Source organism: Arabidopsis thaliana, chromosome 5 (genome assembly GCF_000001735.4).
Source record: "Arabidopsis thaliana chromosome 5, partial sequence".
Classification (NCBI taxonomy): domain Eukaryota; kingdom Viridiplantae; phylum Streptophyta; class Magnoliopsida; order Brassicales; family Brassicaceae; genus Arabidopsis; species Arabidopsis thaliana.
This window is the reverse complement of record NC_003076.8, coordinates 7,346,248-7,370,742: the sequence shown is the minus strand read 5'-3', so window position 1 is coordinate 7,370,742 and position 24,495 is coordinate 7,346,248. Positions and strand designations below refer to the sequence as shown.

At 35.6% G+C, this 24,495-nt stretch overlaps 10 protein-coding genes across 12 annotated transcripts; 3 read left to right on the top strand and 7 right to left on the bottom strand.

Annotated features, from left to right (window-relative positions):
• Window positions 1–447: 447 nt before the first annotated feature.
• Window positions 448–3,108, top strand: MS1 (RING/FYVE/PHD zinc finger superfamily protein). Its single transcript, NM_122131.2, has 3 exons — window positions 448–863; window positions 1,176–1,458; window positions 1,614–3,108. The coding sequence occupies exons 1-3, from the start codon at window positions 551–553 to the stop codon at window positions 3,034–3,036; spliced, it is 2,019 nt and encodes a 672-aa protein (NP_197618.1). The 5' UTR covers window positions 448–550; the 3' UTR covers window positions 3,037–3,108.
• Window positions 3,109–3,943: 835 nt separating this feature from the next.
• On the top strand, window positions 3,944–5,266 carry CAF1b (Polynucleotidyl transferase, ribonuclease H-like superfamily protein). Its single transcript, NM_122130.4, has one exon. The coding sequence runs from the start codon at window positions 4,302–4,304 to the stop codon at window positions 5,136–5,138; it is 837 nt and encodes a 278-aa protein (NP_197617.1). The 5' UTR covers window positions 3,944–4,301; the 3' UTR covers window positions 5,139–5,266.
• A 50-nt stretch (window positions 5,267–5,316) lies between these two features.
• Window positions 5,317–6,054, bottom strand: OFP10 (Ovate family protein; the record flags this gene model as incomplete). The annotated part of the gene is made up of 1 exon (NM_122129.2): window positions 5,317–6,054. One exon carries the CDS (start codon window positions 6,052–6,054, stop codon window positions 5,464–5,466), a length of 591 nt encoding a protein of 196 aa, NP_197616.1. The 3' UTR covers window positions 5,317–5,463.
• A 183-nt stretch (window positions 6,055–6,237) lies between these two features.
• Window positions 6,238–10,208, bottom strand: E2F1 (E2F transcription factor 1). Of its 2 annotated transcripts, none has more exons than NM_122128.3 (14): window positions 9,812–10,208; window positions 9,179–9,341; window positions 8,991–9,047; window positions 8,824–8,909; window positions 8,656–8,744; window positions 8,507–8,561; window positions 7,996–8,048; window positions 7,871–7,921; window positions 7,745–7,793; window positions 7,592–7,657; window positions 7,438–7,511; window positions 7,082–7,352; window positions 6,882–6,951; window positions 6,238–6,765 (listed from the first exon to the last, which is right to left on the bottom strand). In NM_122128.3, the coding sequence occupies exons 1-14, from the start codon at window positions 9,992–9,994 to the stop codon at window positions 6,623–6,625; spliced, it is 1,410 nt and encodes a 469-aa protein (NP_568413.1). In that variant the 5' UTR covers window positions 9,995–10,208; the 3' UTR covers window positions 6,238–6,622. The 2 variants fall into 2 exon arrangements, with proteins under 2 accessions (NP_568413.1, NP_001031921.3); NM_001036844.3 differs by having other exon boundaries at window positions 6,407–6,756.
• Window positions 10,209–10,691: 483 nt separating this feature from the next.
• AT5G22210 (aspartyl/glutamyl-tRNA (Asn/Gln) amidotransferase subunit B) lies at window positions 10,692–11,965 on the bottom strand. Of its 2 annotated transcripts, none has more exons than NM_203091.3 (2): window positions 11,860–11,965; window positions 10,692–11,209 (listed from the first exon to the last, which is right to left on the bottom strand). In NM_203091.3, the coding sequence occupies exon 2, from the start codon at window positions 11,192–11,194 to the stop codon at window positions 10,952–10,954; it is 243 nt and encodes an 80-aa protein (NP_974820.1). In that variant the 5' UTR covers window positions 11,195–11,209; window positions 11,860–11,965; the 3' UTR covers window positions 10,692–10,951. The 2 variants fall into 2 exon arrangements, with proteins under 2 accessions (NP_974820.1, NP_680207.1); NM_147902.5 differs by having other exon boundaries at window positions 10,692–11,194.
• Window positions 11,966–13,620: 1,655 nt separating this feature from the next.
• On the bottom strand, window positions 13,621–15,173 carry AT5G22200 (Late embryogenesis abundant (LEA) hydroxyproline-rich glycoprotein family). The gene is made up of 2 exons (NM_147901.2): window positions 14,741–15,173; window positions 13,621–14,189 (listed from the first exon to the last, which is right to left on the bottom strand). Exons 1-2 carry the CDS (start codon window positions 15,053–15,055, stop codon window positions 13,872–13,874), a joined length of 633 nt encoding a protein of 210 aa, NP_680206.1. The 5' UTR covers window positions 15,056–15,173; the 3' UTR covers window positions 13,621–13,871.
• Window positions 15,174–16,054: 881 nt separating this feature from the next.
• Window positions 16,055–16,579, bottom strand: AT5G22190 (uncharacterized protein; the record flags this gene model as incomplete). Its single annotated transcript, NM_147900.1, has 3 exons — window positions 16,055–16,246; window positions 16,337–16,481; window positions 16,563–16,579. The coding sequence occupies 3 exons, from the start codon at window positions 16,577–16,579 to the stop codon at window positions 16,055–16,057; spliced, it is 354 nt and encodes a 117-aa protein (NP_680205.1).
• Window positions 16,580–17,036: 457 nt separating this feature from the next.
• AT5G22180 (uncharacterized protein) lies at window positions 17,037–17,673 on the top strand (the record flags this gene model as incomplete). Its single annotated transcript, NM_147899.1, has 3 exons — window positions 17,037–17,196; window positions 17,253–17,419; window positions 17,491–17,673. 3 exons carry the CDS (start codon window positions 17,037–17,039, stop codon window positions 17,671–17,673), a joined length of 510 nt encoding a protein of 169 aa, NP_680204.1.
• A 1,879-nt stretch (window positions 17,674–19,552) lies between these two features.
• AT5G22170 (uncharacterized protein) lies at window positions 19,553–20,168 on the bottom strand (the record flags this gene model as incomplete). Its single annotated transcript, NM_147898.1, has 2 exons — window positions 19,553–19,824; window positions 19,901–20,168. The coding sequence occupies 2 exons, from the start codon at window positions 20,166–20,168 to the stop codon at window positions 19,553–19,555; spliced, it is 540 nt and encodes a 179-aa protein (NP_680203.1).
• Window positions 20,169–21,487: 1,319 nt separating this feature from the next.
• On the bottom strand, window positions 21,488–23,799 carry AT5G22160 (uncharacterized protein; the record flags this gene model as incomplete). The annotated part of the gene is made up of 3 exons (NM_147897.1): window positions 21,488–21,939; window positions 23,074–23,393; window positions 23,510–23,799. 3 exons carry the CDS (start codon window positions 23,797–23,799, stop codon window positions 21,488–21,490), a joined length of 1,062 nt encoding a protein of 353 aa, NP_680202.1.
• Between the last annotated feature and the right edge of the window lie 696 nt (window positions 23,800–24,495).

Genomic DNA, 24,495 nt, shown 5'->3' with positions numbered 1-24,495 from the left:
GCTCAAATGCATGTCTTCATTATTTTATTATATTATCTTCTCATGTTCCCAAGTCACGTGACATTCCTCACCCTCGATCTTTTTGCATGCCATTTGTCACATATTCTTACACAAATACATGTATATGTATTAAAATTATCAATCCAGTTTCGAATATTACAGAAGTATTTTTAGAAATGAAATTAGATTTGGGAATAAGAAGGGTTTGAATGTTTTTTTGAAAAATAGTTAATTATTTGGCTAAGAAAGAAAAGTTGTTAATGTTACAAGTCATGCACATATCAAGACCTAACATACAATCCAATGGTAACAATTGTTAATTCACAGTTTAATTAACCTTTCTCTTTCTCTCACTCACTTTTCCTTTTCATCACCACAAAGCACTAATTGTGTGACCATCATCTTAATGACTACTATATCTCTAAACCCTTAACACACTTCCTCAACACTTTTCGGTCTCTTCTTATAACAAACCCCATCATAATATATATCCAAATCTATCATATTCCTATTCCCTCTCTTCTCAAGATCAAACCAAATTTCTGATTCGATGGCGAATCTGATTCGAACAGACCATCAGCAACATATTCCAAAGAAGAGGAAGAGAGGGGAAAGTAGAGTTTTTAGGCTGAAGACGTTCGGAGAGTCTGGACATCCAGCTGAGATGAACGAGTTGTCTTTTCGAGATAACCTCGCTAAACTACTTGAGTTTGGTCACTTTGAGAGCTCCGGTCTAATGGGAAGTTGGTCTTTTCAGCTCGAGATTCAACGAAATCCAAATCCTCTCTATGTTCTTCTCTTTGTCGTAGAAGAGCCCATCGAAGCCTCTCTCAATCTCCGTTGCAACCATTGCCAATATGTTGGTGACGTCCTCTCTCTCTTTTCCCTTCTCTCTCTCTGTATACAATTTTTCTTTTGCGTATCTATCTATATATGCATGTGAATACATTCGTATATAACTATATATGACCTAAGATCATAAGCTGAAAATTTAGTAAGAGTTGACCTAGCTAGCTCAACATGTAAGCATTTTTCTTGCATATATATCTATATACAAGCTTACACGTACTTATGAACAAAAATAGCAATAATAATTTAATATATGGTTAAAAGTGATGCATTTATGTAAAGATCAAAAATATATATTATACAATGGTTTATACGGAACCTTGCAGGTTGGGGAAATCAAATGATATGCAACAAGAAGTACCATTTCGTGATCCCCTCAAAGGAAACAATGGCGGCTTTTTTAAAACTGGAAGGTGGAGGCTACGCTTTTCCCGAAAAGGAAAGTTTCTCCCATCTTGTGGAGCTTCAAGGCCATGTCCTTCACGGCTTCTTTCACTCCAACGGATTTGGTCACTTGCTCTCTCTCAACGGCATTGAAACCGGCTCCGACTTAACCGGTCATCAGGTCATGGATTTGTGGGACCGGCTCTGCACCGGTTTAAAGGCCAGGTACTAATTAGACTTTATATATTTGTATATCATATAAACCATTCAACACAATAACCATTCAACACAATTCTGTTAGTTTTCATATCATAATGGATTATTCCTAGCTATTAATTTGGATTTACACATAATGAGTCATTTTATTTTTGTTCATATAGGAAAATAGGGTTGAATGACGCGTCGCACAAAAAAGGAATGGAGTTGAGGCTGCTGCATGGGGTAGCAAAAGGAGAGCCATGGTTCGGTCGTTGGGGCTACCGGTTCGGGTCAGGGACATACGGAGTGACTCAAAAGATTTACGAGAAGGCACTTGAGTCGGTCCGTAACATACCCTTGTGCTTGCTTAACCATCACCTAACCAGCCTTAACCGAGAAACTCCAATCCTCTTGTCAAAGTACCAAAGTTTATCCACCGAGCCATTGATCACTCTCAGTGACCTCTTCAGGTTCATGCTTCATCTCCATTCACGTCTTCCAAGAGATAACTACATGAGTAACTCCCGAAACCAAATCATCTCCATTGATAGTACCAACTGCAGATGGTCTCAAAAACGGATCCAAATGGCTATCAAAGTGGTCATAGAGTCACTGAAAAGAGTCGAATACCGATGGATATCGAGACAAGAAGTGAGGGATGCAGCTAGAAATTACATTGGGGACACTGGTTTGCTTGATTTTGTGTTGAAGTCGCTTGGGAACCAGGTGGTTGGAAACTATTTGGTCCGACGTAGTCTAAATCCGGTGAAGAAAGTGCTAGAGTATTCCTTGGAGGATATATCAAATTTGTTACCAAGTAGTAACAATGAACTCATAACCCTTCAAAACCAAAACTCAATGGGGAAGATGGCGACAAACGGTCACAATAAGATCACAAGAGGTCAAGTTATGAAAGACATGTTTTATTTTTACAAACACATTCTCATGGACTACAAGGGAGTGTTAGGCCCCATAGGAGGTATATTGAACCAAATCGGAATGGCTTCAAGAGCAATCCTCGACGCTAAGTACTTCATCAAAGAGTATCACTACATTAGAGATACATCGGCGAAAACGTTACACTTAGATCGAGGGGAAGAATTAGGAATATTCTGCACGATCGCGTGGAAATGTCATCATCATAACAACGAGATAAAAGTTCCTCCACAAGAATGCATTGTAGTGAAGAAAGATGCAACATTGAGTGAAGTGTACGGAGAGGCAGAAAGAGTGTTTAGAGATATCTATTGGGAACTAAGAGACGTCGTGGTGGAGTCAGTGGTGGGTGGTCAAATAGAGATCACAAGGGTCGATGAAATGGCCTTGAATGGGAATAAGGGATTGGTGTTAGAAGGGAACGTAGGAATGATGATGAACATTGAAGTGACGAAATGTTATGAAGATGATGATAAAAAGAAGGATAAGAGAATAGAGTGTGAGTGTGGAGCAACGGAAGAAGATGGAGAGAGAATGGTGTGTTGTGATATTTGTGAAGTATGGCAACACACAAGGTGTGTTGGTGTTCAACACAATGAGGAAGTGCCTCGCATTTTTCTTTGTCAAAGTTGTGATCAACATCTTATTCCTCTCTCTTTTTTACCCTAAATCATTCATGTTATATTAAACCTTCTTTTTTTCTATCATTACGTCATAATACATAAATTATACTCCTCGATCAACGTGAATTCTAATGATCCCTCCTGCGTCTATATCACCAACATGTTGAATCACAAAGTCATATCCTTGCCTCCTCTGGAGCCTGACTGTTCTAATAATATCATTATCAACATGTCGCTCTCCTCTTCCCCTGATGACTCATGTGACGTCATCTACTCCAACCGTGATTCCAAGTTTTACTTGACAACAACCTTAAGGCTTGTCTCCAAGAAAAGGCAGTTAAATTTTAACAGAAAATAATTCACAACACAAGGCGGAGAAAGAAGTGTGTAGTGTTTTAAATAATTTAGGCTTACAATTGATGCAAAAACAAAATTACAAACAAAAGAAGGTTTACATAATTTAAATAATTTAGTTTTACAATTGATGCATTTGGAATTAATAAATTATTTCTTCATTAACATGGAACAATATCAAGTTATTGCAAACAAAGGAAATGAAAGAAAAACAGTCATGTGTTTAACAACTCTGTTCAAGGTCAACGTCCTAAAAAGTTTCTTATTATATTGACTGAAGATGGAAAACTCCACGGACTATCTACGTTTGTGATATTGTTTCTAGAAATTGGGACTTACATCCAAATCTGGAAGAACAATCTTCTAAACACTACCAACAAAGTCATGAGATTCGATGAGTAAACTAGGGAACAATGAAAACTGAAAAGGGCTCAACCTAGGCTTCGCTGTTGCTACAATTTCGTGAAAACATTAAAGCACAATCAGATACGTGTAGACATCATCATAATCTAATGATTCAACCCTTTAATGCGTTTTTAGTGCGTCGTTACATATTCAGTGTTTATTGGTAATATAGCAATATTCCTGATAAAGTTCATTGGTCGTAAGTCGTAACGTTTACATGTTTTATTCAACTCTTAAAAACCAATAGAAAATCTTAATGTACTTGGCCTTCTTATTCTTGTCGGCTTAATGTACTTACTTAAATACAACGACTTGAATTGCAATAATTCGATACACGAAGGAGAAGCCAACTTAGACTAAGTCAAGAAACACATTGAATCATAAACGTGCGCGTTTCTCACACTTCTTCTCCTCTCCTTCCTCGTAAACACTCTCTTACTCACATTCATATATATAACTAAACCTTGCAGATTAACCAAATCAACAAAAAAAAACAGACTTTTGATAAATTCACAACGAAGAAGAAGACCTAAAAGATCGGGACTTGAAACTATGATCAAATCAGAAGCAGATCTCTCCGATGTGATCGTGATTCGTGACGTTTGGGCTTATAATCTCGAGTCAGAGTTTGACCTAATCAGAGGAATCGTCGAAGATTACCCATTCATCTCAATGGATACAGAATTTCCCGGCGTGATTTACAAGGCGGATCTCGACGTTCTCCGCCGTGGAAACCCTAATTATCTCTACAATCTTCTCAAATCCAACGTTGACGCTTTAAGTTTGATCCAAGTCGGTCTTACTCTCTCCGACGCCGACGGAAACCTCCCAGATCTCGGCGGTCAAAAAAACCGTCGATACATCTGGGAATTCAATTTCCGTGACTTCGACGTGGAGCGTGATCCACACGCTCCTGATTCGATCGAGCTACTCCGTCGTCACGGGATCGATTTCGAGCGGAACCGTCGCGAAGGTGTTGAATCGGAGAGGTTCGCGGAGCTGATGATGTCATCGGGGTTGATCTGTAACGAGTCTGTGAGCTGGGTGACGTTTCACAGCGCGTATGATTTTGGTTACCTTGTGAAGATTCTCACGCGCCGGCAGCTTCCGGTGGCGTTGCGTGAGTTTTTAGGGTTGCTTAGAGCTTTCTTCGGTGATAGGGTTTATGATGTGAAACATATTATGAGGTTTTGTGAGCAGAGATTGTATGGTGGTTTGGACCGGGTTGCTCGGTCTCTTGAAGTTAACCGGGCGGTTGGGAAATGTCATCAAGCCGGTTCGGATAGTTTGCTGACGTGGCAGGCGTTTCAGAGGATGAGGGATTTGTATTTCGTTGAGGATGGGGCGGAGAAACACGCCGGAGTTTTGTATGGTTTAGAGGTTTTTTGAGGGATTTATAATTAATTAATTTAATTAATCTTTGTTAATCATTTATACAGTCGAAATCGAAATTATCTTATTCATCTCTCGTTTTAACCAAATCCAAAAACCAAAACGAAATAACTCAATTTGGTTTTGTTTAACCAATTTACACTTCAAAACTTTTTGTGCAGTAAAATATTATCGTTACGTTAGAGCTAGGCTTTGAGGTATAACTTTGATTTTTGTTGGTGTTGTTTAATAGTTTACATCTAGTCATGGAATCATAAATTGAAATTATTCACAATATTGTAACATCTATATATAGAGAGAGATATGAGGAGGATTTAGTTCCTCATTTTGAAGAAGTTTGGTGTGAGTCATCATCATTGTTATCAAGAGGATTGTTAACATATAGACGAAGCAATCTCCCAAGTGACTTCCCACGTCGGTCGTGTGGTGGTTGGAGATGTGAACAGACGTCGACAAAAGCACGGACGATGAGATTGTGTTGAGGAGAAGGGTTTATGTCCAAGAAACACCTTAGAAGCTCCTTAAGTTCACTTTCCGTCTCGATATATCTCTCTTCGATCATCTGATTCATCGACTTCTTGTAATCTTCGAACGGATTGATTGATTCTTTAGCCATCGCGACGCTCTCATCGATCTTAGGACATGGGCTGCGTAAAACCGTGGGAGAAACCGGTGGTCCCGGGGTGTAGTGGCTGTGAGAGGAAGGTGGAACGGTAGAGCCGCAACCGCATGCCATAAAAATGGGTTTGAATATGGTTTTGAGTATATACTTCATCATCTTCTTGAAAGACATTTTTTTTTTTACTAGAGGAAGAGAAAACAAGTTGAGATTATTGAGTGAGGATGTTGGTGTGGGAAAGTTTGTTAAAAGAGGAACCTTTTTTTCATTTAACTTAGCTTGGAGATTCAGCATTGCTCATTGCTTTGGAGATGCACAATTTTGATGGATTTCTTTTTTAAGGAAAATAATACCATCTTGAGGTGAATTCAAAGTTATATATGATATCATTTGTAAGAAACTATCTCGAGTGATATCAAAGGATTGGACATAGAAACCGATTTGAACCAAAAAGAAATCTCTCAAACCACAACCGAACCAATATGTTTTCGTCAAGATTTTTGATGAACGGAAATATGTTTTAGTTTCGATCTGGTTACCTTTTTGGTAAACCGGAAATGGAGCATGTAAAACTACTAAGCACCCGTCTACAACTCTAAAAGGTTTTGCAGTTTCACATGAACAAGACCAATATTAAGAAATCAATGGGCTAAGGCTAATTCTATATTAAGCCTGAGAAGCTAACAAAGAAAAAAAATGAAGAATACAACGAAGGGGTTGGTTTCTCTACTTTTATTTTGCAATCTCTATTCTATGATAATGCAATGCAGCTACTGTACAAGTACAACATTAACTCTGGTTTCACCGAAATCAGATTCTATGTACAGATATATGGTGGTGCTTGTAATGTGGTATGGTAACTTCAGCTACCTGTAGGTGATCTCGTAGCAGTGGATTCTTCTGGTGTTGGGCTCGATGGAGTTTGTGGCTGCTCCAAGATTTTGTTGTCGCTCGGTCCAGCGTGGTCTTGATCAAATGTAATCATCTGGTTCCAGTCTGGTCCAGCTAATGATGAAAGAGTCAAGGAGCTCTAAACAGATATCATATTTGGGGAGGAAAAAACTCAAAAGCTCAAAGAGAGATTAGATTAAATCACAGAAAGTGATAGAAATCAAGGATACATTCATCTGGCCACATGTCTGTGATGCTGACTTCGCCTACCTCTGATCGAAACCAGTAATCTACACCCATCTGTATATAATGTAACATACAGGTAAATATGAATTAAGTCAAGCATGATTTTTTAGATATGGTTACTTTTCCAGACTGTGATTATGTACATTGGTGAAAATTTTAAGCTGAGGAAGCAGTTGGGACTTACATCCAAATCTGGAGGAACAATCTTCATGATACCATCGACAAAGTCATGAGATTCGATGTCAGAGTAAACTCTTTGCGTATCATCAACTTCCTGTGTTTCCATGTTTCTTTCGGTGCTTTCCTCTTTCATCGGCATAGATACATCATGGTTCTCAGGGAGACCAGATGTTGATGGAAGATTTGAAGGTACATCAGGGACATTAGAGGGTTCATCAGGAACATTTGAAGGTTCATCAGCCTGAGGAATGTCCTCAAAGCTCTCTTCGAATTGACTAAAAAAGCACAATATAAATGTCAGTCTCACTTCCATGTTACAGATTTATCCAGGGCAAGCATAACGTTTGAGGACAGTGTTACCTGACTAGGTACACGTCTATTGGTCCCATTGTGCTTCTCAGAATGATTCTGTACCTCCTCTGATAACCACCAGCCTGATTAATGGCAGGATAAGAGGTGAGAATCGTTACAGACAGTGCATCGCTCATTTGGTTTTGTGCGCTCTTAAGCTTACCTCATCAGGATCTGGAACCTCAAGAGTTGTTCCATGCGGTGCCTTTACAGCTATCAGCGTCTTATTCTAAAATAGGCACCACAAAAACATGTTTCCCCAGTGAGAAGAATGCAAGGCAAAGAGAAACACGTAATTACTAGAAGGAGACCAGACCTGGAAGCATGGTAGGTTCTTAATGTCGTTTTCAGTGACGAACAGTAACCTAAAAAGTGGAGCGTCAGAACAAACAGATATGTTTTATTGTACCTTTCGGCAGAAGAAATAGCAGGGGACGCTTACCTTTTGTTGTTTTCATCCTCACTCAAGCTTGTTAATCTTTCTTGTGATTCTCTGCAACCAGGTCGACTCTCAAAAAGATGATACAAAACAGCAGAAAAGGGAAGGAAAATTATCTGCGAAAATACCTGATTTGGTCATCTAATCTTGCCTCCTCAGCTGCGAGGTTTTGTACTTCATCCTGTAAGATTGGTAACAGGAATTATAAAACATGAATAGTTTTTCGAACCAAAAACCCAAAACAAGAAATCAATGCAAGTGACTGAGATCGAAGAAAAACTGCAGTACCAATTTCCACTTATTCAACAGGTTCAAACATAAAACAGAAACTCATCATTCAAAGGTGCCAGTACGGGTATACAAAACAGAGCTTGTGGTTACATGTCATCGATGTTTGTGTGTATGGTAAATTTACTAGTATCCTAGTTACCTCCTAACACATTTAGCTCTCAGAAAACAGGCATAACAAGAATCATACTAATGCAGATTCATACGATGTTCAAGAAGACAATGCAAGCTAAGATATACCCTTAACGTGAAAACAATAATAAAACTGGTGATAATACTGAGCATTGCATAACAGAGTTCGCAGTGAAATGTGCAATGAAAAGGTAAAGAATATATAGGCATGTTCTGTACCTGTAGGTTAGCTATGCTTTCGATTGTTTCTCCTGGTTTTGAGACATCGAGACCCCTAAGACAGACAAGAAAATTCAGAGTACTGTCGCTCACACATGAGTCATCAAATGGAAGGAATCCAAGATTTGACAGTTCTAAGACATGCTTACTTCCACTGAATCCTGTTCTTAAGCGTCTTCTCTATCAAACCTATTCCTTCTAACACATTGGTTATATCATATATCCTTCTCTTTTGTACCTGCATCAACAGGAACATACAGCTAAGTTTGACAGAAAGTAATACATCAATATGGGAGTCTAGAGTTCAAATATGTCACCTCTAAAGTATCAGCTGCTTTGTTTAGATCAAGAATACCATCCTCTGCTTGTTTTATCAAATTGATAAATTTCTTTGTCAAAAGACCTGAAGCAGATTAAATCATTAAAAAAACTTATTATCCAAAAGTACATTTTTTAAACATTAGTTAATGAAATAAGTTATTACCTAACGAACTATCATATCGACAAGTACCGGCCTGTGCAAAGTTATTTCCAGGAGAACCTGCCAACACAAAAGATCCTTCTCACTACATTGCAATATCTCCACTCTTTAAAGAAGATTTAGCTCAGATGAGCACATAAGAAATATTTCTCATTGGCATACTAACACAGAGCATTTAGAACCAAACTCACCTGCATTAGAGCCAGAAGCTAGCGTTCCAGACTTATTAGACTTCGCAGACCTAGAAGTTTTCTTGGCTTTCCCCCCTTTCCCTGATACAGGTGTTTGAAGAACACCGGTATTCAATTCATTGACCTCAACTATTTGGTTTACCAAATCTGTCTTACGCTTCAGCTGCCAATAAAGTCACCAAAATTGAACAGTTAAATACATCAACGAATTGAACAGAATCAAATCCTATCAGCATCATACTGTCACTATGCTGAAATCTAAAAGCATAGACACAACTTTTACCAATTCCAACATAGCAAAATTCAGAAACTAATTTAACTAAACATAAACACAAAAGTGCATGAATCTGCTCTAAATAGCAATAACAGTAACACCACAAACCCTAAGTCCAGCAACTAAACTACTCAATAAGTACTTGCAATGCTAATTCCAATACTACAAACAAGGTTAATCAAAAGAGACCAAACGCAATTAACACCAACAGAAGCAGATCCCGACACAATTCTCATCAAAATCTAAAGCAACGACATCATCAAAATCATAATCAATAAAACCAAACCTCACACACAATCGAAAACACGAGAATTATAAAGCAAAATTCACAAGCAAAATTGAGAAGAAAAAAGACTTACAGTAGATTTGATCACAATCGCGTCAGAGACAACCTGATCAGCAACAGCTCCACCACCGCGAGTCTCCGCCGCATCAAACCGGTGATACTCACCAGGAGCAACTAGAGGAGGCTTCATAGAAGAAAGAGAAGGATGAAGCTGCCGCTTAGAAGATGGGAATTGTTGAGGTACTTCTTCAGACATAAGAACGAATCTCGATAAAAAATCCCCCAAAAAAAAAAAGAAACGGCGAAAATTGTCACGGAAACTCGGATCTCCGGTAAGCAGAGATCCCAATAACGATTAAGAAGCAGATCTACGGCGGGAATTACGGAGATTCCGGGAAGAGAATGTGAAGAGATCGGCGAATCGAAAAAAAGCGGGAGAGGAGAAGAAGATGAAGAAGAGGAAGGATTATAAAAAAAAAAAAAAAAAGAGACGGTGGAAGAGGAAGAGAGAAAACGAGGGAATGAGTTGCGTTTGGTTCTGAATACTGATGTGGAGGGAATTAGCGCTCTTTATCTCTCTCTTTGTACACAAATCTTTTTACCAATATCTCTCTACTAAATAATAATAATCCTATTTTTATATATAATACAAAATTATAAAATTTTAAGTAAGTTTTTTTTTTTTTAAAGTCAACGAAGTTAATAAAGCTATGTAACTAATTTGGATACAGTTTTATTTCCTTGAGATTGAGGGGAAAAAAATGAATTTTGGATTTATTCATGTTAAGAAGTGGAGCATAATAATTTCATCAAACTGTTGCAGCATCCGTTACACGCGTTAAGTGTGAGCAATTATCGTCAAAATCTGTCGAACTTATACGTTTTTTTGTTTTTAATTCATAGGTGAGGCAAAACTATATTGATGAAAATTATGCTCATGAGTGTCTCATCATTTAACAACTTTTTTAAATGGAACCTCGAAACATAGGGATTCCAAATCATAGCACCAAGACAATAGAAACATGTGTCGTCTGAATGCAGACACTTGGATCTCTTATGAATGCTATACTGTTTAGAGAAGATAATATATATTTATAGACTGAGCTTCCAAAACACAAGCTTTAAGTATGACTGTATGAGTAATCAAAAAAGATACTAAGACTTTGAAAGCTTCATACATAACAAACAGAGACAACAATAGAAGAACCCCTTTTTACTTGAACAAATGGGCAAGATCAGGGTCATCTAAATCTACATCAAGCGATCCATTTAACCGCATAAACTCGATGTAGCTATCTGGAGGAGTGATCGCACGAGTGTTGTTCTTCGGTTTGAATCCATGAACTCTCTGGAGATCTCTTGCGAGCCAACGCAGAAAAACTTTGTCCAATGGAGGTACAATCTTCAAATGGATCTCTTCGCGTTCTTCTTTCACCGTTGTAGCTTTGTTTCCCATCTTGCAAAACCCGATCTTTACATACATCATATATAGTATCGTCACATTGTCCAAACCACAAAAACAAGTTATCTAGTCAACAAGATGATTATGCAACACTTTTAGCAGATGCATTTTGGGATTAACACTTAACACAATCTATAATTTCTCCATGCACACCAATATTGCAAGTGTGTAACATTTACATGTTCGGATGCAAATTATCTCGTGAATAACACAATCGTCAATTCGTCATAACCATCTAAAAGGAGAGACTAAAAAGTTCTATAGAAGCTATACACTAACCTTAAGGACCATCAAAACCTTAATTAAGAGACCAAACTATTATACATCAACCAAGTAATCATCTCAGCGTCCATTTTTAAAGCTATCTTTGTTCCACTATGTCCAAGAATCATAAGATCCTCGAGCAAATAAATTGTACAAGATGAGACATCTATGAACCACCAATTCAAGGTCAATTCTTCAAGATGATTAACATGATAATATCAATTAGAAATCAACTCATTCATGAATACTAAGTCTACATTTAAAACCCCTAAATCAATGAGAAAACTGGAGAAATTACTTCAAATTTCTATCATCACTATATACCCAAAAAATCAGGTAAAATCCTAGCCAGCAAATTAAGCTTAGCGATATGATATAGATTCAAGAGATTTTACCTTTTTCAATCAGAGAGACAAAACATCAGAAACCGAAAGTGAGTCGAAGAATTTCTGACCAGACAGACACTATAGAGCGTTTTGCAGAGCTAAACCAATGTCGTATCGCTAGCTGTATGTCATTTTCTGGGTTAAGCCTAGTAACATAAAAAGCCCATTAGCTTTCACTTTTTCTTTGGGCCAACTGTTATGGTTTAAATGTGGAAACATAGCGACGAATGCTCAAAAAGGTGAACTACACTCTACAGAGACTACAAGTGTGGGTTTAGTTGCAAAGTGACTAAGTTTGTTGACGAATATTCGCTATAGTAATCATCTTTTTTTCCTTTTTTTGCTTTATGAATTTGTAAAACCAAAATTTTATGAAATCACAAAAGTTCTAAAGTTAGGAAAAGAAAAAAAAAAGTGTTGTTTTTGTTTGTTTTCATCTCTCACGTTATCAAGTTGATCAGTTAATTTTGTATTTATGAAAAGAAATTGATAACATTTTCTATGGAAAAGAAAAAGGATAATTGTGCTTCACGCTACACACACGGTAAGGTGTGCAAATGTCGTCACCAACGTGACGTTGATGTCACAACTCACATGTATTAAGTCATCATCTATTACATAGAATCATACATAACTAAGAATCTACACTTGGTTTGATGGGATTTTTTTGGTGGATCTGTTTTCAAGTGTCCATCAAATATATGTTTCTTGTTGCAATTGTTGCATCAAAACATATAAAGTTAATACATGATTTAAGGAATCATCGGGATTGTGATTTTGAATTGTTGCTTGCAAAAAATTGGTTTTAAGAATTAATTTTTAACATATTAATTTTTTTTACGTGTGATTGAGAATACTGATCAATCCTCATACGAGGCACACCAAACATGAGTTTGTGCCAACAAGCCCTTTGAAAATATTTCTTAGAAGAAAAAAACAATGACAATATATTTTTGTTATTAATTAGAAAATAGCTACTTTTTTAAAAATGCCAACTTTATAATCTGTTTGGAGTTTCTAAAATGTCAGAAACAGTTTTGATTATTTAATACTATTAAACTCTTACAAATCAGCACCTTGTAGGTCAATTCATTGAAAACTAATAATGTTTGCACATTATAATAGAAAGTAGGATAATTATTTTCAAAGCTGAAGTTATCCATAAGAAAACAATTTTGGGAAGAAATTAATTTACTCGAGAAGTCCGCATTCAAGTTCACATGACAAACAAAAAGTCTTTGGAGCTAAAACTTTAGTACCCAACAAACCAATAGCAACAAGGGAAAGGAACTGATATTTAGGACAAAGTGAATGTGTAAATATGATTTTGTCATTTCCCCATGAAATCCAAAAATATCTTGTAGTACATTTTTCAAAATTTTATAATCCCAAAACATAAACAAAGTGTTTCTAACAATAAATAATTCAGATTGCTAATTTTTAAAATTTATTTTTGGTGTGTTTTATATTTAAATATTTCATTCCATAAATACCAGCAGCTACATAGTCGTTGTCATGTGATTCATATCCAACTAGAAAATAAAACCACTATTGTAAGCTTTGCCTAATCCTGACAATTTCGTGTGCAGGCTGGAGAGTACTAAAAATGTCAGGATTAATTTCATTCATGTGTTAAATCTTTTATATATATGCTAAAAGCCTAAAACTCCACGTAAATTTAACATGAGTACTTCAAATAAGTATCTCGTAGTTCTAAATCATCAAATTTGTTTATCATACGTACGTTTGCCTAATGAAAACTATCTACTATTAAAATTGAATTGGATAAAAAGGAATACATGTGATGATGTGAACTTACTAATATGTTCTGCTTTCGCTTTAGTACCATGGACATTACTTAAACGAACAAGTTTAATTAGCGTTTTGTTCTTCCCTTCTTTTAACACCCTTTAGATAAATTAACTAATAAGTCAAATCAACAACAATTTGCTACAGCCCTATAGTTTACCTTTATATCTCCTTTAACACCCTAGAAAAAAAAAGATTCTTCTTCTTGTTTTTCATACGTCAACAGCACATCGCTGAACAAGCTGGTACTTGATCGCCGGACCGGTGCCGGTTAACTTTCCGGTGACGGTAATGAACGCAGGACAGTTAACGTGGAGGCGATAACTGCCAGAGACCCACGAGCCCACTTTCCACCTAACCCAACCGTCTATTTTGATGTTGAGAAGCACCAACCCGGCGAATAAGTCTTCGTTCAATGCCGAAGATAGGTAAGGAGCCACCGGCACGGCGGAGCCAATCAGAAATGGTGACCACACCGTTACTTCCAGATGTCCTTGATACGTTGACGGCAAGAGCCTCGCCAACGTTACCTAAATAATAGGGAAAACTAAAGTTAGAATTATTACATTAACACGTAAATGCTTAGAAGATAAAAACAAAAAAAAAACAAAAAAATGTTTGAAAAGACTTAAAACATTTTAGTAAATATGAACATATTATAAAAGACTTTATTTTCTCTTGTATTTCATTCAACTTTAATAGCTTGCCAAATTTCTATTTCCTTAAACAGTAAGTATTCATGTAAATGTTCTATAATTATTCGTGAATACAGAATGACATTCCAAGAAGAAGAAAAGAAGAAAAATAATTCTGCAAGTGGTACACAAATATGCATATGGTTGTATTGGTTTTTCAACATTGCAGATTTGTCAATTATGAATACTGCAGAATGATGACTAATAGTATAAAATTTAACCCAAAACAAATTGTGAATTCGAATTGATTCTTAAATATTCGTAGACATAGGTAAGGATGGGTGATATTTTGTGGGTTTAACGTTACAACATACTAAAATTTGCTGATCCATACACATTGCACCAAATAATACAAAAGAAAATTGCATTAAAACGCAAAACGCTACCTCTTGGTTCCGGTATGTGACGTAGATGTCGAGACGATCATAAAAAATGCCGATCTTGTCGTTTGGATTGCGAGAAGATACAGTGACCTGGAGATTTGAAGAGAGGAAATTTGGCTGAGAAACGTTGAAGTCGTTAATGGTTACGTCTTGGAGGACAAAACGCGGTCCGTGCGGGTGAAGTATAGCCCACACCAAGAACACCACGAACGCAACCGCCACGATTAGGCCAAGACATGCCCATGCTATGCGTCTCATCATCATCCTCATCCTCCTCTCCTCATAGCCGTTGTGTTGGTCGCAGTATCTCCCCGTCATTGTAGAGTTTGGTTGCGTTTAGCGTTTTGGTTGCAGAGAGGTTTTGGTTGTTTGGTGGGCGAAGAGATTAGAAGGTTAGTAGTAATGGAGTTTTGAGGGATATTTATGTAAATGGAGCCTCGCGAGTCGTGTGTGAATGTATAGTAATTATTAATTAATGTTATGTTTCTATTTGCAACCATATTCTTAAATTATCACACAACTAGTCTTTGACTCTTGCGACCCTTTTTTTTTCAATGGGCTTATTCTTAACTTTATGTGAAATTGGGAAAGCTGTTTTTAGTCCTTATCAACAACTCTGAGCAGGATAAATGTTTTTTTCTTTTCATAGTATTTGGTATTAGTTACAATGACAAGCACTTTGGAGGAGAGACGACGAATCTTCTTTATGCAGCTACTGAGCTACGCTTATCGTTTTATATTTTTACAAGTAGAAAACTAGAAATTAAGAAACGAATAAATTTGTGTATTGCATTCAGATTAAATATATGCCAGTCAATAGTATTAATTATATATATATATATATATTAAATTATATTCAAATATAATTTAAACCATTATTTTTAGTTTCTAAGAAAAAAAGATTAGATGCCTTTTAAGTAACCATTAAAGGAAAATAAGTGGTCCAGTATTGATATTGGTGATTTTTGCTGTTCTCCTGCATACAAAATATTGTTAAGTTTGGTAAATATCAAGAGAAGGTTTTCAAGCAGTTGGTATGTTCTCCGTCTTGGTTACTAATTTGGTTAAATCATTAGTTCTACATTAACTCAAAAAATCACTCGATTGAATTTTTTTTGCACCCATCAGGAAAATTCTAAGAATGTGATTGCGGAGACCCTTAAGCTAAAAAAGAGTTACAATATAACAAAGCTCTTAATACTATCTTATATTCAACCCAAAAAAATATAAAACAATTTGAAAACGGAGAAAATTAAATTCACTAACCCTAAAGGTAAGTACTCGTAAAAGAGAAAGATTCATAATCAAAGAGAAAAACTAAAAGTATGTGAGTGGAAACTCCTCCCGGAATATATACTCACACGGCCTCATATATCCAAGCAACGATCCATTCACATTTCCAGCCGGATCTGCCGTGAAATTCACCGGTATATTGCTGCAAGTCAAGAACAAGAAACCATCTTTTTGACGGCATTGACCTTTTATATTAACGCTAGATAGAACCTCCACCTTGAGATCCCAAACCACGCGGACGCGGGGCGTGTCAACCGTTTTGAAAACGGCATTTAGAAGCCGTATATCATTGATTTTTTCTGTTACGACTAAACCGACATAATCAGGAGTGGCTGACTCGGAGATAAGCTTATCTCCGCGGAGGAGACGCGATTTGATTGTGTGGAAAGAGAATTTACATTTGTTAGCTGGACTCCTTGTTGGCAAGACTCTAATTTCCTCACATCCCTCACTAAAATAGTAAAATGTAAAGCAAATACACTTTTGCACCAAAAAAAAGTATAGCAAATACACTATTTGACCAGCTAGCTACTTTAATTCTCCAGCCATTGTTTATATAATCTCATGTGACCACATTCGCCAACATCTATTAAGCAAATTTAGTGAGATATATAAATAAAACTATAGACGCACAATTATATGTTTTTCCATCGGCGATTAAAACAAAGAGTTGCAATATAATCTGTGCTAGTCATAAGCACGCCTAGCTATCTTATTATTAATTAAAAGTTAAAATGTTTAGAAAAGAAATAAACAAATTCACTAACCCTAACACCAAGCACTTGTGTAAAAGAGAAAGATAGATTCATGATCGAAGAGAAAGTCTAAAAGGATGTGCCCAAAAAAATTTTTATCATAACAAACTTTCATATCTTACCCACAAAATCTTATAAGACACAGAAAAAAAAAAAAACAGAGTTATCTAATATACAAATCAATCGAAAATATAAAAGATTTAGGTTCACATCAAACCATTCTTCATTCCATAACCTAATCAACAACAAAAATGGCAAACAGGCATCTGGAAATAGAGACCGGATTCCCAACGCCACTGTCCTCCGCCACTGATCCTCCTCCTCCATCACGGTGGTGGACACAACTACATTCATTATTCCTTCGTCGTAACGAACTCACTAAAGAAGAGAAATCAGCTATTTCAAAACCCCGTTTGTGCGGCTTCTTGACAATCTTAATCTTAACCGGTTTGAACCTCGTCTTACAGATGTACAACCTTTTATGCCACGCCAGCGTCTCCTCGAATCCATAACCGTTTCCCCCTCCTCTTCCGCCACGTTGCACATCGATTTTCTCGTGAAACCGAGCTCATCGTGTCCTATCCAATACAACGGAGATGACGTGTACGCCAAGCTAGGTTCCTTAAACGCCGCCGTTTGAAACTTTCGCGCGGGAGTGGTTCACGTGGCGGTCACACAAGTTTCTCGGTGGATTTAGCTACGGAGGGTAATCAAAGAGTTTTCGAATTAGACTTGAAACTTAGTACGATGAAGAAACAGCTTGCGTTAGTATATGAATATGGACATTTCGATATCAGGTGTCAGAATCTGACTATCGGTTATCAGAAGACTAAGTGTCATTCGTCTTACAAAGCGTTGGATGACCCGATACGTAAGCTATTGAATTAGGATCACTCTTATTGCTTTCCGTTAGCTGTTTCTTTTTCTACAACTAAATGGATTTCTTTTCATCCTCTTATTTTATTTTATTGCAAGTGTTTCTTCTCATAAAGTAAACTCTACATTTCTTCATCGTTAACAACGTATATAAAATTATAACGGTATCATCCGTTGCCAAGTTGGTAAATGAGGCTACAAGAGATATATCGATCGAGAACTTGCCATGTCAGTTTGGATATTTAACACTTCGTGATGAAAAGTGAAATAACAACAACTTACATGTAGTAACAATGGTGCGTTTCTTTTATAAGTTACTAGATAAGGCCCGCCTAAATAGGCGGGTGTAAGATGTAACTGTATTTTTTTATCGATAATATTTAAATTTTGAATAATAAAATAGTAATCTTATGCATTTTATTTTATTATACTCATTCAATCTTATTGATGATATTTGAAGTCTAAATAGTAACCTATACACTTTTTGTTTATTATAATTTAGTATTTAGAAGAAAAGAACAAATTTTTATCTTACATATTCAATTTTGTAATACAATTTAACTATCTATTTCATAAAAAACTCGATTTTAATTCTACACACTTCATCTTACTTGATAATGATTTCATGTCAAAATAATATATATATGAGATCAAATCTATATCTTAGTTAATATTAAAAATTATTAACAATTAACAAAACATAATTAATAATAATAAAAAATTTGTTAATACCATATATATTAAAAATTTGACCAATAACATATATAAATATTTTTGGTTAATTTTCCTTTTGGTTAAGAAAAACAAAATGTAATATTTTTTAGATATAGACATATGAATTAGTATATGTTAATAATGATTTATTTTTTAGTTTTCTATTTCTTTAAGAAAAAAAAAATTAATTGATTTTTTTTTTAGTATTTCTATTTCTTTAAGAAGAAAAAAGTTAATTATTTTCTTACACGTGTCAACATCTGATCGATAAACTTGACACATGGCATAATTCTATGAGTTAGTAATTTTCAAAACCATACTTTATATAATAAAATGTATATTATAGCCTTCATTTTTTCGCACTGGAAGAGTTAGAAATTCATTGTATAGGGGTCAATTTTTTTCTTAGTTACCATATACAGTATTATTATTAGAATGTCAACATATGATAAATATTTTTGGACAAAATATAAAGAATATGGTAATCCGTAATTCTTGAACTAGTTTTTGGATTAAGTTATGCCAAATTCCTAATATGATATCATAGCCAAGGTTAGTCCAATTAACAAATGTTTCAAAAAATGATTTTTCACATGTGTGATCCATATAAGTAATATGTCTTGTTGTATTTTCCACCTATGTAGTGTTGGAATTGGACATTTTAATATTAGGTGACAGAATCTGACTCTAGGTCATGAGAAGATTAAATGCCATTCTTTTTTTGTTGCATCACGCAATGAATTAGGAACTCTTCTTGCTTTCTTGCTTTCCGTTAGCTGGATTTTTTTTGTAATCCTCTTATTTTGGTTTATGGTAATTAAGTGTTTTTCTAATTAAACTCACATTTAATTCAACTCTATTTAAATGATGTTAGCTCTAGTTCCGAACATTCGAAAATATATACTTTGCAACTGTATCTTCCAAATTCCAACAACTTCTTGATATTTAAATTATTTATAATTGATGTTAAACTAAATCAAATTAATTGCTCTTAAATTACTTTAAAATGAATGAGAAAATTAAATTTTTAACGAGGTGATTATTTTCCCATCTTATTTTTCTTAATTCTAACTAATTATAAATAAACAAATTAAGCCAAGCTGTAAAAAAAAAAAAAAAAAAAAGATCTCGTATATAGAGATCGTAAATTCATAAACTAAAAATCTAACCGGGATATTTAATCACACCGTCTCATATTTCCAAGCAACGATCCCACTACATTTCCTGCCGGATCCTTCGTGAATTTAACCGGAATATCGGGACAAGTCGCTATCAGAAAACGATTTCTAAAGTTAGCATCTGTCTTCACAGAACACATAATCTCAACGCGAAGATTCCAGATCACGTCGCCAATAACTTCCGGCATCACCACCTTCTCAAAAACGACATTTGTTTTGTCTCCGGCACCATCCCACGATGGAGATGAATATTTGGACAAAACTTCGTCACCTCGGAGTAAACGGGATTGGACTCTATTTAGGTAGATTTTACAGCCGGAGACTGGACTCGCGCGTCGTAACAAAACCGATTCTCCAATCAGCGGTGGAAACGTTTGCGTTCACGTTTGCGTTTGAGACGGAGACGGAATCGGTAAAAAGCTCCAAGTAGCAACTATCTTCATCAATAAACATTGCTGTCATACCTAAAGCGAAGAGAAAAATAAGGAAGAGGAAACCTAAGCAACCAAGATAGGTAGCGCAACAATGAGCTGGAGTAATATCCTCGGGCCCTCGCCGGCGACATTGGCCAGGTTGGTGAATGAGGCCACAAGAGGTACATCGATAACTTGCCATGTCGGATGTTTAACACAAGAGAAGATAACAACAACTTATATAGTACTACGTACCTAAAATGTTACACACACAAAACAAAAAATGTAACTAACGAAGGCGTTTTTTCTAAAAACATTTATGTATATTTTAGCCATTATTTTTGTTCTAATATGTTCAGCTTGTTTAGCATATTGAAGAATATTTTGATTCGAAAGCAAATCTAAGGGAGTCTTGTTTATCTACTTTAATTATTAATATTAATAATATTTTAAATTTATAATACTTAACTTATTCTAATAGATAACACTAAAGTCTAAATAACAACAAAAAGAGTCTAAATTAATAGATTAAAAAAGCCCTCAACGGAAGCAAATATCAAAAGTGAGTAAAACTGTTAAACAAAATCAGAACTACTTTTATTTTCAACACAAAATATAGGAACTTCTGAGGAAATCACCTAAATCATCGCGACAGTATTAAAAATTTGTTCCGATCTTTTCTTTAATATATCCCTATATATTTACTAAAGAAACTTCGGGCTAAAGCTCGTAATCTCGGTTGGTTTGGAAACCAGAGCAAATCAAGACCTCCAATCATGATCAAAGGTTTACTGGTTGAGTTAGCTCCCTGTCGCCAGTATTTATTTATTTGGTTAAAAGTGATAGTTAAGTTCTCACTATTTTTATTGAAACTCTATAACTTGAGCATTTGAGAGTAGAGTTCTATGTTCTTCTTCGTTAGAGGCGCTTTTAAATAAATGATATAGTCTAGATTACCGAAATAAACAAGTAAAAAAAAAAAGATGATGAAGTAGAAAAGCCTAATTGAAACAATATCAAAATGTTTTTAACCAGAACAAGTTTACACAAAATTTCAAAAATTGAAATTTTAAGAACCTCGTTAGAGATTCTACCAATGGAGTAGGTCAAACATAAAAACTCATGAGGGTATTTAATCAAACTTTTGATTTTGAAAATTTAAATTCTAAATATTGTTAAGAGCCGATTACGTATGTGTTTTAGTAGTTTTTTTTTTTTAAATTGTAATACTGCTTAGTGAACTATGGATTTCGTTACCTCTCGGTTTTCATATGTTTGATTTTAAAGCAGATTGTGTGGCTTTGTAAACGTATCTACAAGAACACGTAATATGCGACTGTAATTTTTGTTTCTGTATAAATATAATTAGTGAGTGACTTCCGATTCACAAAAAAAAAAATATATCATAACATCATACCAAAAAAAATGATTCGGGACAAAAAAAAACTTAAAAAGTTATAGATTAATATACCTAAAAGAATTTAATAATAACCTAAAGCCAAAAACCCTCGTGATAGATATTCAAGAACTAAAAATCGAATGGGAGGAATCCAATTTTTCCCGGAATTCATAGTCGCACCATCTCATATGTCCAAGCAACGATCCCATCCCCTTCCCTGCCGGATCCGTCGTGAACTTCACCGCAATATCGGGACAAACGGCGATTAAAAAACCGTTAAAACATGAAACATCGGTGTCCATTGCAAACAAAACCTCAACTCGAAGATGCCAAATAACGTCGCCAATAACTTCCGGCTTAACCACCTTCTCGAAAAGGACATCTGGTTTGTCTCGGCCGGATACGAAATAATCAGACGAGTAAGATGCTGATTTGGAGATAACTTCACCGCCTCGGAGTAAACGCGCATTGAGTGGATGTAGAGAGATTTTACAGCCGGTATTTGGACTCTTCGCAACGAAACCGATCGTCCAATCAGCGGTTGAAACGTTTGCGTTTGAGACGGAGACAGAATCTGCAAAAAGCTCTACGTAACAACTTTGTTTGTCGCTATATTTCATAATTGTAAAAATACAGAGGTAACAAAGGAAGGCGAAACCAACTAAAGAAAAGTAACAATTGCAACAGCAAGTTGGAGTTATATCCATGGCCTCGTAGGAAATTGGCAATTATGGAAGTTTAACACTTCGTGATAAATAAATAACAGTTATATATATATATACTTGAATAATATGTTGATTTGTTTTTGTTTTATATTTAGCCTTTGATTTACTTTGTCTAATATATTATGATTGTTTAGATATAGTTGAATAATATTTTGTTTCGAAAGCAAATCTAACTTATATCTTTCCTTTTTCTTGTTCGTTTATCTACTCTAAGTTTTAATATTAACAAAGTGTACATAGTTTGTAATTTTAAATGCTTACCTTCTTCTAAATAACATAGTTTGTAATTTTAAAAAACTTACCTTATTCTAAATAACACTAAGCAGAAAACAATATATTTTTGGCAATCATATTTCCAATGAAACTCCAAAATCTTCATCTTAGTCTTTTCGCTAATGCTGCTGATGATCCGTTTCGTCCGAACATGAATTCTCTTTGAAATCGCTGCCCATTAGAAACATCTCCAATGGATGGTCAAGTTGCGGAAATCCTCATATAGAGATTCATTCTGGCCTCCAAATGCAGTGTGTTTTTTTGGATAAGCTAAGCAAGAGTGATAAATGCCTATTTGATCCTTACCCTTCCAAACACAAAATTTACGGCCATCTTTGTGTTGAAGTACCTTTCCACCATTCCCTTAGGGAGTATCGAATAAGACTTAACAAATACATGACCGATTAGTCAATATCATCTCTTACATATCTCAAGCATTACAACTCTTGCGCTGTAGAGACTCTATCAAATAGAATAATGTTAACAGAAGTTTTTTTTTTAATTTGGTTAAAATCGGTAATTAATTTCTCGAAATAATTAATACACTTCTCTTTGGAGACTATGTACACAATTGGAAACTTTTAAATGAAATCAGTTTGTTAAAAATAAATAAAAAATTAATTCACATAATTATATGGAAAAAAGGATATCGACTAAATAATAGAAGGAAAAGAAAAATAAATATGATGAAAAGGCCTAATAACAACGACTTCCAGTCAAAGCCTTCATATCTGTGTAAGAAGAGTAGCAATGAATCTTCTCAACGTTCTCATAGCTTCGGGTTAGATTTTGACACCTTATATCAATATGTCCAGCATAACCAAAGACATTTCCGTAAATCTTATGTTTCGTCTTTAATTTGACATATAATTCTTTGAAAACGACGCCGTTAGGGTTACCCTCGGCAATGAAATCCACTGAGAAAGCCGTGTGACTTCGAGACTTACGTTCGTGAAAAGTATCTAAAACGGCAGCGTTTACGGGACCAAGACTCACGGCAGTTTCATCGGGTCCGTAGTAGATAGAGTACCTGTAAGCAGTAAGACCATAGACATGCAGAAGAAGTCATTGCTTCGAGCATCAGTTAAATTATGGGAACATATTAAAATATATTTAATATACGTTGGACTGGTCTAATCAAAATACCTGGAGCTAGGGTTTTTGACGAGGAAATCCACGTGCCACGTGGCGGAGGAGGGAGAGACGGCGATGGATTGGATGGAGAATTTGGCGTGGCAGTGAGCATTATTGACGACGTGAAAGATCAATAAATATACAGCGACGATGGTGAAAAGGCCGGCGCAACAGGGTGTAAGGCAAACAGTAGTTTCCTTGCAAGTGGGTTCACGATCATTACTTAACGGCACGGTCACTATTGGTCGTGACCACCATCCAACACGAGGAGGAGGAGGAGGAATGGCCGAGGACGTTTCCATTGGATAGCCGTTCACTATTTCTGACACGGTGTAGGAATAATTGGTTTGGGAAGCAAGTCTTATTTTTGTTCTATCTCTCTATCTCTTTTTGTTGTGAATTGCTTTAGAGAGGAGAGAAAGATTGGATGTTAACCTAATTGCTAAATTATGGAGACGGTGAGGGAACATCGTGAATAAATTGATATACAATCTCGATTGATTTTTTGTTTAAAATTTTATGTTTTGATAATCATCAAATTTCCTATAAGATATATAGGAGATATTATTTATTAAAAAAAAGGTTTAGACTTACCCAATTTTATCAAAAAAAAAAATTATTAACAATTGAGTAAATCATTAGTCGTAGAATTGTTCAGCCATCACCAACTAGAATTAGAACTAGCAGAATAGAAACTAGCGAGATTACATCTAGAGAATGTTTAGCCAAGAGATGAGCAACAATGTTATAATGACGTCTAGCAAAAGTAAAGCTGATATATTGGAATCGGGATGCCCAATAGAGAATGTTTTTGTATATTCCTTGAGTTAAAACATCATCATCGTCCATTGACAACGTGGATAACAACCTCGCAATCAGTTTCAAAACATATTGAAGTGAACCCTATAGTCCATACTTGTTGCATTGAAGCTATTAAGGCAATGAATCAATAATCCCCACCATTTTGCTAAGCCATTCCCTAACAAAGCGGTCGTTTC